We start from the raw sequence: 12079 nt of genomic DNA, 5'->3' as shown, positions 1-12079 counted from the left end.
AGCAAGGGAGGTGAGCATTATCTCTGTGGACTCCATAAGGGTCAGTTCAATATGTCAGGCTTACCTTGCTGGGAGTCCAACATGCAGAGATAAAAGCTCACCCTTGCATTTAGACACAGGCCAAGGTGGTCAAGGTAGAACTCACCTGGCCTGTGAATCTGTGCACGGGGGCTGTGCAGGTAAATGCTTGTAGTCGCAGTACAGACAAGGATATCCAGGAGAGTAGTCGTAGGTAAGCCAATGGTCAGAGGGTGCCGGAAATCAGGGGATACGAGTAACAAGCCAAGGTCAAAGGATGCCAGAATTCAGGAGATACGAGTAACAAGCCAAGGTCAAAGGATGCCAGAATTCAGGAGATACGAGTCACAATCCAAGGTCAGGCGTATACTTAGTACGTGGAGTAGCAACTCTCTAACCAGAGTCATTGAACTGACACTGCCCTTAGGGAGGAGCAGTGTCTTATACCCTGATGATTAGTATATCAGGTTCAGCTGGAGAGTGATCGACAGGTCTGAGCCAGGTGAAGTCCAGCCCCTTAGTGCTGCAGGCAATACAAGATAAAACAGGAGTTATCCCAAGTCCTGAAATGGCTCAGAGGTTAAAGAGCAGGTTCAGAACTGCCAAGTATACAGGTTCAAATCCCTCTTCGGGCAATAAAAGGGTGACCCCGTCTGGCAGTCTGGAGGTCCAGGCGTGAATCCTGACAGGTAGAGACTTAGACATTTATCCGTCCGGACGCCATGTTTCTTCTGTTCCTCGCGGTCGACCCGGTCACATAAACGCCGGCCGCGAGGGAGTCACTTCCTTATGTAGCATGGAATCTCACGGGGGAAGGTTCAATATCTGGTCGATTGGAAGGGATATGGTCCTGAGGAGAGGAGTTGGGTACCTCAAGAGGAGGTTCATGCCCCTCGTCTCCGCAGGGCGTATCACTCCCGCTTCCCATCTCGTCCCGGTTCCTTCCGCCCGGTGGGCGTATCTGAGAGGGGGGTACTGTCAGGGTACCTGAGGTCTCTACCTCCGAGAGAGGTAGAGACTTAGACGTTTATCCGTCCGGACGCCATGTTTCTTCTGTTCCTCGCGGTCGACCCGGTCACATAAACGCCGGCCGCGAGGGAGTCACTTCCTTATGTAGCATGGTGTCCGGAGACCGACGTCATGACGCCAATCCGGAACGACCTGTCACTCCATCCGTTGGAGACCAATCAGGACTCGTCGGAGGCGTGTCTATCCTCTCTAGCCAGGGTATTTAAACATACTTCGCCCTGTTGCTCATTGCCCTGTCGTGGTTCTAGCCTGTCTAGTCACACAGTGCTCTGGTGTTTTTCAGTTATCCTTTTGGTTCCGACCCGGCTTGTTTGACTTACTCTGTTTACCTCTGTTATCCTTGACCCGGCTTGTTACTCGCTTACCTGTCCTCTTGTTCCCTCGACCTCGGCTTGTCTCTGACCATTCTCTATACTCTCTGTACGTTAGTCCGGCCATTCTAAGGTCCGGTATACGTACCCTGTACCTGTTTGTACTTTGCGTGTTGGATCCCTGTCCCGATCCTGACATTACGACAGGGCCAATGGATCCTGCAGGTACAAACAGTCAGGTTTGTCCCTCTGATTCCAGGTTTGACGCCATGGAACACAGAATGGACCAAATGGCCTTAGCACTACAGGCGTTATTATCTCGCGCTAATAACCCACCAGAGGAGACGCGTACTACTCCAATTTCCTCTGTAAGTTCAGGCCTGGAGGTAGCCACTGTAGGTGCCTCTTCCCGTATTACCCCACCAGTACGTTATGGTGGTTCACCTGAGAAGTGTCGTGGTTTTTTAAACCAGATCAGTATTCACTTTGAATTGCAACCTCGCTCCTATCCTACCGATAGGGCAAAGGTTGGATTTATTATCACCTTACTCATTGAGAAAGCTCTGAGATGGTCCAACCCATTATGGGAGAATGAGAACCCGTTGGTATATAATTATAATGCCTTTGTAGCTGCCTTTAGAAGAACTTTTGACCCGCCTGGTAGGAAGGTCAATGCAGCCAGATTACTGTTGCGCCTGAGACAGGAGAACCGAACACTTGTGGATTATGCACTAGAGTTCAGGTCTCTGGCGGCAGAAGTCAAGTGGAATGAGCAGGCTTATATAGATGTATTTTTGAACGGGTTATCAGATGTTATCCTTGACGAAGTTGCTACTAGGGAGCTCCCTGAGAATTTACAGGACTTAATTTCGTTCATTTCTCGCATCGATGAGCGTTTAAGAGAGAGACAGAACACTCGAGAGAGGAACCTTAGACCTACCTTTAAGTTAGCACCCGCATTTCAAAGTCCTGATTCCAATACCTCACTGTTTCCTGAACCTATGCAGATAGGCAATACTCGCCTTTCAGAGGAGGAGAGACAGTACAGGAGAAGGGAGGGATTATGTATGTATTGTGGAGTCAGAGGTCACTTGCGCCTGAATTGTCCTATTCGCTCGGGAAACGCCCGCACCTAAGTTTCTCTAGAGGACAGGCCTTGGGTGTTTCTATTTTGTCCTCTACTCATAATTATAAAAATCACAGGTTGCTGTTACCAGTTTCTTTAACGTGGGAGAAGGGAGTGCTAAAGACCATGGCCTTGATAGATTCCGGTGCTGCTGAGAATTTTATCGACCAAGCCTTTGCTACTAAACACACTATCCCATCCCAGTTAAGAAAGATACCTTTGGCCGTTGAGGCCATAGATAGTAGACCGCTACTCGAGCTTGTTATCTCGCGTGAGACTATACCTATTAACCTAACTGTTGGTATCTTACACGAGGAGAACTTGTCACTTATGCTCATTTCGTCTCCTTCGGTTCCCATAGTTCTGGGGTACCCATGGTTAAGGAGACATAATCCTATTATCGATTGGGAGTTAGAGGAGATACTCTCATGGGGTCAGGGTTGTCAGGAGAGGTGTTTACGCAGGGTATCCCCATTGGCTGTAATTAACACACCAGACAGTTCTACCCAGTCTAAGGGGATACAGATACCTTCTCTATACCTGGACTTAAAAGCAGTGTTCGACAAAAAGAAAGCTGATACGCTACCCCCACACAGGACATTTGATTGTAAAATTAATCTATTGCCTGGTACCATGCCGCCCAGGGGTCATGTATACCCTCTATCCACTAAAGAGAATGCTGTTTTAGAGGAGTATATTCAGGAGAATTTAGACAAGGGATTCATTAGGAGATCTTCCTCTCCTGCCGGGGCTGGATTTTTTTTTGTTAAAAAGAAGGATGGTTCACTCAGACCTTGCATCGATTACCGAGGTTTGAATAAAATAACCATCAGAAATGCCTATCCTATTCCCCTGATTACCGAGCTCTTTGACCGGCTAAAGGATTCTAAAATTTTCACCAAGTTGGATCTCAGAGGGGCATATAACTTGGTGAGAATTCAGCAAGGTCACGAGTGGAAGACAGCGTTTAATACCCGCTATGGTCATTATGAGTACACGGTCATGCCCTTTGGTCTTTGTAACGCACCTGCAGTTTTTCAAGATTTGATTAACGAAGTTCTTAGGGAATTCCAACATGATTGTGTTATTGTCTACCTGGATGACATACTCATACACTCTAGAGAGATTGAGACTCACCATAGACAAGTCAGAAAGGTGTTACACAAACTTCTGCAACACGGTTTATACTGTAAGTTGGAGAAATGCAGTTTTGACCAGACCCAGATAGACTTTCTGGGATACGTGATTTCTGGGGAGGGCTTTAAGATGGATCCTGACAAACTCCAGTCTATTCTAGATTGGCCATTGCCTAAGGGACTCAAGGCTATTCAGAGGTTTATTGGTTTCTCCAATTATTATAGGCGCTTCATTAAGGGCTACTCGTCTATTATTGCGCCCATTACCAATATGACCAAACAGGGGGCGGATACTAAGACGTGGTCTACTGAAGCTCTCGTTGCTTTCAAGAATCTCAAAGAACTTTTTGCTTCTGCTCCAATTTTAGTCCATCCTGATACGACTTTGCCGTTTCTACTCGAGGTCGATGCCTCTGAGACAGGAGTAGGTGCGGTTCTGTCACAAAGGTTAGGGGTGGATAAACCACTACACCCGTGTGGTTTTTTTTCCAAGAAACTTTCTGGTCCTGACAGCAGATATGACATTGGAGACAGGGAACTGTTAGCGGTCATTAAAGCCTTAAAAGGAGTGGAGACATTTATTGGAGGGGACCTTACACCCTATTACTATTTTGACGGACCACAAAAACTTGTCCTATATTGGGGAGGCCAAGCGTCTGTCTTCTAGGCAAGCGCGTTGGTCCTTATTCCTGACTCACTTCAATTATGTGCTGACTTACAGACCTGGTTCTAAGAACTCTAAAGCCGATGCTTTATCTTGCCAATATGAACCCTCTACTATACCGGAACCGGTTCTTTCTTCTATAGTTCCGAAATGCAATATTGTTGCTAATACGAATCTCAGGATTCACTCCCCGTTACTGGCCGAGATCATTAAGCTGCAACATCTAGCACCTAAACAGACTCCTGCGGGTCGACATTTCGTTCCTCCTGCTCTTCAACTGGAACTGTTGCAGTGTCTCCATAACAGCAAGATGGCGGGACATCCTGGTATTCGCAAAACATTTGCTTTGATCTCCAAAGACTTCTGGTGGCCTGCTTTACGTAGAGATACTAAAGATTTCATCGCTGCATGTGATTTTTGTACTAAAACCAAACAACCCCATACACTCCCATGTGGATTCCTGCATCCCTTAGAGGTTCCAGAGAAACCATGGTCCTGCTTGGCCATGGACTTTATTGTCGATCTACCTATCTCTAAAAAACAGACTGTTATTCTCACCGTGGTTGACAGATTCACTAAGATGGCTCACTTCATTCCGCTGCCTAAACTACCCTCTTCTCCCGAATTGGCAGAGATATTCGCTAGGGAAATTTTTCGCCTACATGGGATACCCTCCCAAATTGTATCTGACAGAGGCTCCCAATTTATTTCCCGATTTTGGAGGGCCTTCTGTTCACAACTAGGTATCAAGTTGAACTTTTCTTCTGCCTATCATCCTCAGTCTAACGGAGCTGCTGAACGTACCAACCAGAAAATTGAACAATATTTACGATGTTTTGTTTCCGAACACCAGGACGATTGGGTCGGTTTGATTCCTTGGGCGGAGTTTGCACACAACAATCTCGTTTGCGATTCTACTCATTCTAGCCCCTTCTTCATGAATTATGGCTTTCATCCGTCTATTCTTCCTTCGGCTTCTCCTTCCCAGGGGGTGCCGTCGGTTGATGTTCATGTGGCCAATTTGAGGAAGTTGTGGGACCAAACTCGACAAATCCTTATGCACAACTCTATGCTGGTTAAGAAACACGCTGATAAACGTAGAAGGGCGGCTCCGGTCTTTGTTCCAGGTGATAGGGTATGGTTGAGCACAAGGAACATCCGTTTAAAAGTGCCCTCTATGAAGTTCGCTCCCCGTTATATTGGTCCTTACAGGGTGCTGACTCGAATCAATCCAGTTGCGTACCGTCTAGCTCTTCCTACTACCTTACGCATCCCTAACTCGTTTCATGTTTCATTGCTGAAACCACTTATATGCAACAGATTTTCCTCCACAACAGCCCCTCCTCGCTCTGTTCAGGTGGAGGGTCAGGAGGAGTATGAGGTTAACTCTATTATTGATTCTCGAATCTCACGGGGGAAGGTTCAATATCTGGTCGATTGGAAGGGATATGGTCCTGAGGAGAGGAGTTGGGTACCTCAAGAGGAGGTTCATGCCCCTCGTCTCCGCAGGGCGTATCACTCCCGCTTCCCATCTCGTCCCGGTTCCTTCCGCCCGGTGGGCGTATCTGAGAGGGGGGTACTGTCAGGGTACCTGAGGTCTCTACCTCCGAGAGAGGTAGAGACTTAGACGTTTATCCGTCCGGACGCCATGTTTCTTCTGTTCCTCGCGGTCGACCCGGTCACATAAACGCCGGCCGCGAGGGAGTCACTTCCTTATGTAGCATGGTGTCCGGAGACCGACGTCATGACGCCAATCCGGAACGACCTGTCACTCCATCCGTTGGAGACCAATCAGGACTCGTCGGAGGCGTGTCTATCCTCTCTAGCCAGGGTATTTAAACATACTTCGCCCTGTTGCTCATTGCCCTGTCGTGGTTCTAGCCTGTCTAGTCACACAGTGCTCTGGTGTTTTTCAGTTATCCTTTTGGTTCCGACCCGGCTTGTTTGACTTACTCTGTTTACCTCTGTTATCCTTGACCCGGCTTGTTACTCGCTTACCTGTCCTCTTGTTCCCTCGACCTCGGCTTGTCTCTGACCATTCTCTATACTCTCTGTACGTTAGTCCGGCCATTCTAAGGTCCGGTATACGTACCCTGTACCTGTTTGTACTTTGCGTGTTGGATCCCTGTCCCGATCCTGACAATATGTAATAAACATTGAAGATTTAGACATAAATAAATGGCCAAGATGTATACAGCCCACCACTGCGCCAAAGTACTCCAATTATGGTGGGTCTTAACTGCCTAGATATGCATGACTAAAAGTACAACAATAAAGCACACACAGTACTTACCTGCAAAGAAAGGAGCAGAGGAAATGAAACCACTGCTTGCAGGAACAGACTGAAACAAAAAGGATTTAAGGCAAAGGAACAGGTGTGGCAACAAAAACAAACATTTAAAGGAATCCAGGAGACTGGGAATTCCAGGAACGGAATAAAGGAATGAACCCAGAAAACCCAGCATAAAGAAAACCAGACATAGAATAGAAAACCAGAAAAAAAACAAGAAAAACTAAACAAGAATTGTAAAAAAATAAATAAAAGTACTGGATACCGGAAGCCAAGGCCAGACTTCTGCACAGAACGGAACAGGTTGTGACCGGTGGCTTTTAAAGCACTGCAGTTTAGTTAATCATTAAATTATAGAAGGAGTGAGAACGCCCCTTTTCTCAGATCAATATATTTAATGTCTTCCTTGGCTGGGATCCCCCATTCGATATATTTGCTCAATCTTACCATACTTGTTGTTTGTGGTTACTCCAAGCACCACAAGCACTTCAGTGATTTGAAATGACGATGGTGCCTGGAGTCCTAATGCACAGCAATTTGCTACGAAACGTAGCACATATGGACTTAAACCTCTATGGCAGCATCAGTGGGGCATCATTAGGCAGCCCAGAACAAGTGTTACAGACTGGCTAATGTCAATTATGCGCACATTTTCATGCACAGGATTGCATTCATTTACTGAGAGTGATCAGCTGACACATTGAGCTGACTTTACAAATATGCAAATATCTGTTTATCGATTACCTTATGAATTAACACAGTCCCGCAGATTCCACGTCGACCTGCTTTCCTGGGCGAGGTGAATGCACAGTCATCTCCAATCACGGCCATTTCCACCTCCACCCCTTCTCTTCGTGCCCTCTCCAAAGCCAGCCCAAAGTTTAAACGGTCACCTGTGTAATTCTTTACTATCAACAGAACACCCGCTGTCCAGAGAGGCAGAATGAGTCCGTGATAAAGAGAACGAGAGAAATACAATGGTAAACTACTTATATAAAGAGCAGAACAAGCAAGAGAAAAGATGAAAGACATACTGAATGAGGCAGTCTAGTTTTATGCGAACGTTCTGCTTACACAGAAACATGCAACTTCAATAAAGCAAAACCCATTAGGATGTCGAGACGAGTCGGTAATAATTGGAAAATATGATGCTTTCATGACATTAGCTAATTTGGATATAGGTGAAATACAGATTGATAACAGGTTCTATTCAATGTGAATCCTTTATTTTCATTCAGTGCAATTCATTATCTTTTATAGATTAGAATAGAATGGGTTGTGGGTTACTGGTGTGTATACCTGCCCCTGCGTATGCCACAGCTCGAATTGCTGCCACAATGCTGCCAACTGGGGGAGAAGTAAAGACAGGACCAGCGATAGCTCCCGTGAGCATGCCAGGACCGACATACCCTGCAAAGCAAAATAAGAGACAGGAGAAAGTGATGCTGTATTATGGTATAGACTTTACAAATATCTGTCCACATATTTAACTCCTTAAACAATATATAAACTACTCTAGTAGTTAATGACTTTAAAAAAATTTTTTTAACACCCATAGATTTTCTTTGTGTGAGAAAAATAAAACTAATATGCGATAAGAGGGGGGACTTGCACCTTAAGAAGTTCTCGGGTGTTGGTAAACATGTAAGGAGACTATTTAAACAATGTATGTCCAGGTACCTATAACACTTTGATAAAGAATTGTCACAGGTAAAATGAGTCAGTGTTATTACTCAACTGGTTCTATTCACTCTAAATCTTATTTTTTTTTTGGTGCCCCAAAAGCAGTCCTCAGGCTTTACTTCGCTTTACATGCGGGACAGGTGAATGGCATGCACAATTTTATATTATAAGCAGGCTTAAAGGTAGTCAGGTGTACTGACATACTGATGAGACAGTGACATGGAAAACGTTATATATTAGTGGTTCAGGAACAGGCTTAAACTTCCATTATGTCACATAGAGAAGAAATTAAATTACAGGATTAGGAAACATGCGTGTGTGTAGGTTTAACCAAATCTTATTTTTATGTAAGAATCTCTTCAATAAATGATTGAATTTGACAACATTCCTGGACCGTCCTGACTTGCATTTGGAATCTGTACATCTATTTCCTTGATATATTATTTTGCTCTGCACCAGTGCAGACTATTTACTATTCTTTGAATACTACAGTGAGCACTGTATTTGTATTTCTGTTTTTATTCACATATACCATCATGAAAATCTCAGCCAGTTTACAAGATCCTTGAGTGAGGCTTGCACCACTTTACGCTGTTTACTGGGAGCCGTTAGAAGGCTCCATACATTGTGAGCGTTCTTCTATATAATTATTTGTTAAACCTCATACACTAAATATAATACACTAGATTTGAGCTTGCTTTCTGCTTATTTTGCATTCCCCCTGGAGATTCCTTCATCACTGGACCAAGGGATACACCATATATCCTCAGGTTGGAATTGTACTACCCAGACGCACCAAAGTAGCTCTACACATTCTAAGTGTATCTCCTCTTCTTTTTCTTCCATCCATTTACATCATACATACTGCACTATATACTTGCTGTATGTTTTTTTTTTTGTCTCATTCCATATTTACCAACACTGGAAAACTTCTTAAGGCTCTGCTCCCTCTTCTTATCGCACATACCTTTTTGTTGGAGAGACTCTGGTTTGGGATGTTTGAGCTGCCTTCTACATTTAACTAATAGCACTAGAAACCTCTCACCTCTATATTTTAAAATAAAACCAATAACTGACCTTCTACTGTCTGATATGTTTCCTACACTTAGTTTCTTGCTTGTTGGAATTTATTTAGCTTCACCATCAATCACAAATTATAATCTAGAAAAAAAGTGATATCAGAAGTTCCTCCTTAACAAGATCCACAAAAGACTGGGCATGCTGTGTTTCTTGTCTAGAGAGAACCAGTTCGGCATTTCAGTTGTGGGCTACCCGTGTGTGGGATCAGGTAATGGTAAAGGTTCCCTCTCTGCACTATTTGGCGTGAAAACTACTGTAAGGAATTTTGTCCATTCTCAGTATGTGTTTCTTAAACACTTTTGCAAGATTGTTACCTGCATGTGCTGGCTCATGTCCTGAGCCACCGCCAGACAGCAGGGCTACCTTTCCCTTTATTCCTTCTAGATCAGCCCGGAGAACCACACGGTGGCCCTGAAGAACACGTAGCCCCGGAGAACAAGATATCAGGCCACGGAGAGCATCATCCACACAACCAGGAACTGAATTCAGAAGTTTCTTGCTAACCTAGAAATAGTAAATCTCTTATTTGTTACTGCTACTAAACCATGTATGAAATGATCCTTATTATGGGACAAAACCCAGGAGCTAACTGCAGCAAGTGATATAAAGAGACGTCAATCACCAAAGCAGAAATTAGACAGAGGACACGCACTGTTATAGGACAATGACTGAGAGACAAACATCTCTATGAGCTACAAACCTCCATGTTGGAATTGTATCAAGAAGACAATGTAGTCGCAGCCTGTAAAGAAGAATGACAATTAGCTGAGCAGAGACATAGCTGAAATGGACTTGTGAACACTGACACAAACATGACCGAGAACTTAAGCCATTTGGGTGCCACAGCCAAGAGCAGTGCATTGTTCCAGACCAGCACCCTCCGAGTTAAAACCCACATAACATGGAGAAAGAGCTAGAGTACATGACAGCCAGTGAGATAATGGCTCAGAGGATGCAGTGATACTAGATTAACAGTGCAACATAGAGCAAATAGCAGTGAAAAGAGAATGAAGGTATCAGATGTACGGGATACTAGACATTCAGTGATGCAAGGGTGTCTCTTTAAATGCACCTATGCAGATTATATATTTTTATTTAAAGACACAAGAAGTAATGAATAAAGGGCTTACAACACAACGTGCTGAGTGATAGGATAACCACAACGCAGCATTGCATGGGTAAACAACCAGACCCGTAACTAGGAGCACAGGGAGAATTCTTCTAGACGGGCATCTGCTGTGGGAAAGACCATGTAGACACAGGACTTACACAGAAATAGGAGGCTCACAAATCCACGGCTGGCTGTTAATGCAGGGGACTGCTGCTGCCCAACAGACGTGGCTTTGGGGACTTTACACTCTGTGTGAAAGGCTGATCATGTGATGAGGATCCCAGAGGTGGCATGAATTAAATAGAATTGTGGGTAGTTTATAAACTGCAAGATAAACTAAATCTGATCAGTATGCTGCAGCAACGCCAGAGTACAAGACACACACCAAGTCGGAAATATTACTACGGAACAACCTTTTATTCAATCCAAAACAAACACAGAAACAACTGATTAAAATGAACCCACCAAGATGCGGAATAAAAGTTATATTGCCATTTATTGCATAATGCAGAGTTTATTTACCGAATAGTGAACTGTAGCAAACTGAGAAATCAAAAACAAAAATCAGACTTAAATAGATGAAACCAGTTATAGGCACAGCTTGGTTAATTTAAACTGAATTTTGCAATTTGATTTCCAATTCACCGCACTGTGCAGCAAATAAACTCCTTGTAAACTGGTGTACGAGTAATGAGCCACGATTAGCGCAGTTCATATAACCACAGAAGAAGGATGGGCCAATGTCATTAAAAGGACACTGCAGACACCAAAACGACTTTGTCTAAATTTAGTTGTTATGGTGCCAGGAGGCAAGGTGTTAAATTTGGCTCAGTCATTAAGGGGTTAAAGATCACTGTAACAAGGTGTTACATTCGGCTCAGTCATTAAGGGGTTAACGATCACTGTAACAAGGTGTTACATTTGGCTCAGTCATTAAGGGGTTAACGATCACTGTAACAAGGTGTACATTTGGCTCAGTCATTAAGGGGTTAACGATCACTGTAACAAGGTGTACCATTTGGCTCAGTCATTAAGGGGTTAACGATCACTGTAACAAGGTGTACATTTGGCTCAGTCATTAAGAGGTTAACGATCACTGTAACAAGGTGTTACATTTGGCTCAGTCATTAAGGGGTTAACGATCACTGTAACAAGGTGTACATTTGGCTCAGTCATTAAGGGGTTAACGATCACTGTAATAAGGTGTACATTTGGCTCAGTCATTAAGGGGTTAACGATCACTGTAACAAGGTGTACCATTTGGCTCAGTCATTAAGGGGTTAACGATCACTGTAACAAGGTGTTACATTTGGCTCAGTCATTAAGGGGTTAACGATCACTGTAAGAAGGTGTTACATTTGGCTCAGTCATTAAGGGGTTAACGATCACTGTAACAAGGTGTTACATTTGGCTCAGTCATTAAGGGGTTAACGATCACTGTAACAAGGGGTTACATTTGGCTCAGTCATTAAGGGGTTAACGATCACTGTAACAAGGTGTACATTTGGCTCAGTCATTAAGCGGTTAACGATCACTGTAACAAGGTGTTACAATTGGCTCAGTCATTAAGGGGTTAACGATCACTGTAACAAGGTGTTACATTTGGCTCAGTCATTAAGGGGTTAACGATC

At 44.1% G+C, this 12079-nt stretch overlaps 1 protein-coding gene across 1 annotated transcript in view; it reads right to left on the bottom strand.

Annotated features, from left to right (window-relative positions):
- The window catches only part of TKFC (triokinase and FMN cyclase), a 28251-nt gene extending 17146 nt beyond the window's left edge, over positions 1 to 11105 (bottom strand). The window contains exons 1-5 of the mRNA XM_063437900.1: positions 10607 to 11105; positions 10038 to 10079; positions 9652 to 9841; positions 7874 to 7984; positions 7319 to 7500 (exon numbers count right to left, since the gene is read on the bottom strand). Of these exons, the coding sequence (XP_063293970.1) occupies positions 7319 to 7500; positions 7874 to 7984; positions 9652 to 9841; positions 10038 to 10043 (489 nt within the window). The 5' untranslated portion in view covers positions 10044 to 10079; positions 10607 to 11105. The remainder of the gene's footprint in view (positions 1 to 7318; positions 7501 to 7873; positions 7985 to 9651; positions 9842 to 10037; positions 10080 to 10606) is intronic.
- Between the last annotated feature and the right edge of the window lie 974 nt (positions 11106 to 12079).

Source organism: Pelobates fuscus, chromosome 12 (assembly GCF_036172605.1).
Source record: "Pelobates fuscus isolate aPelFus1 chromosome 12, aPelFus1.pri, whole genome shotgun sequence".
Classification (NCBI taxonomy): domain Eukaryota; kingdom Metazoa; phylum Chordata; class Amphibia; order Anura; family Pelobatidae; genus Pelobates; species Pelobates fuscus.
Note: the sequence above shows the minus strand (reverse complement) of the source record. Positions and strands in the feature narration are given on the sequence as shown.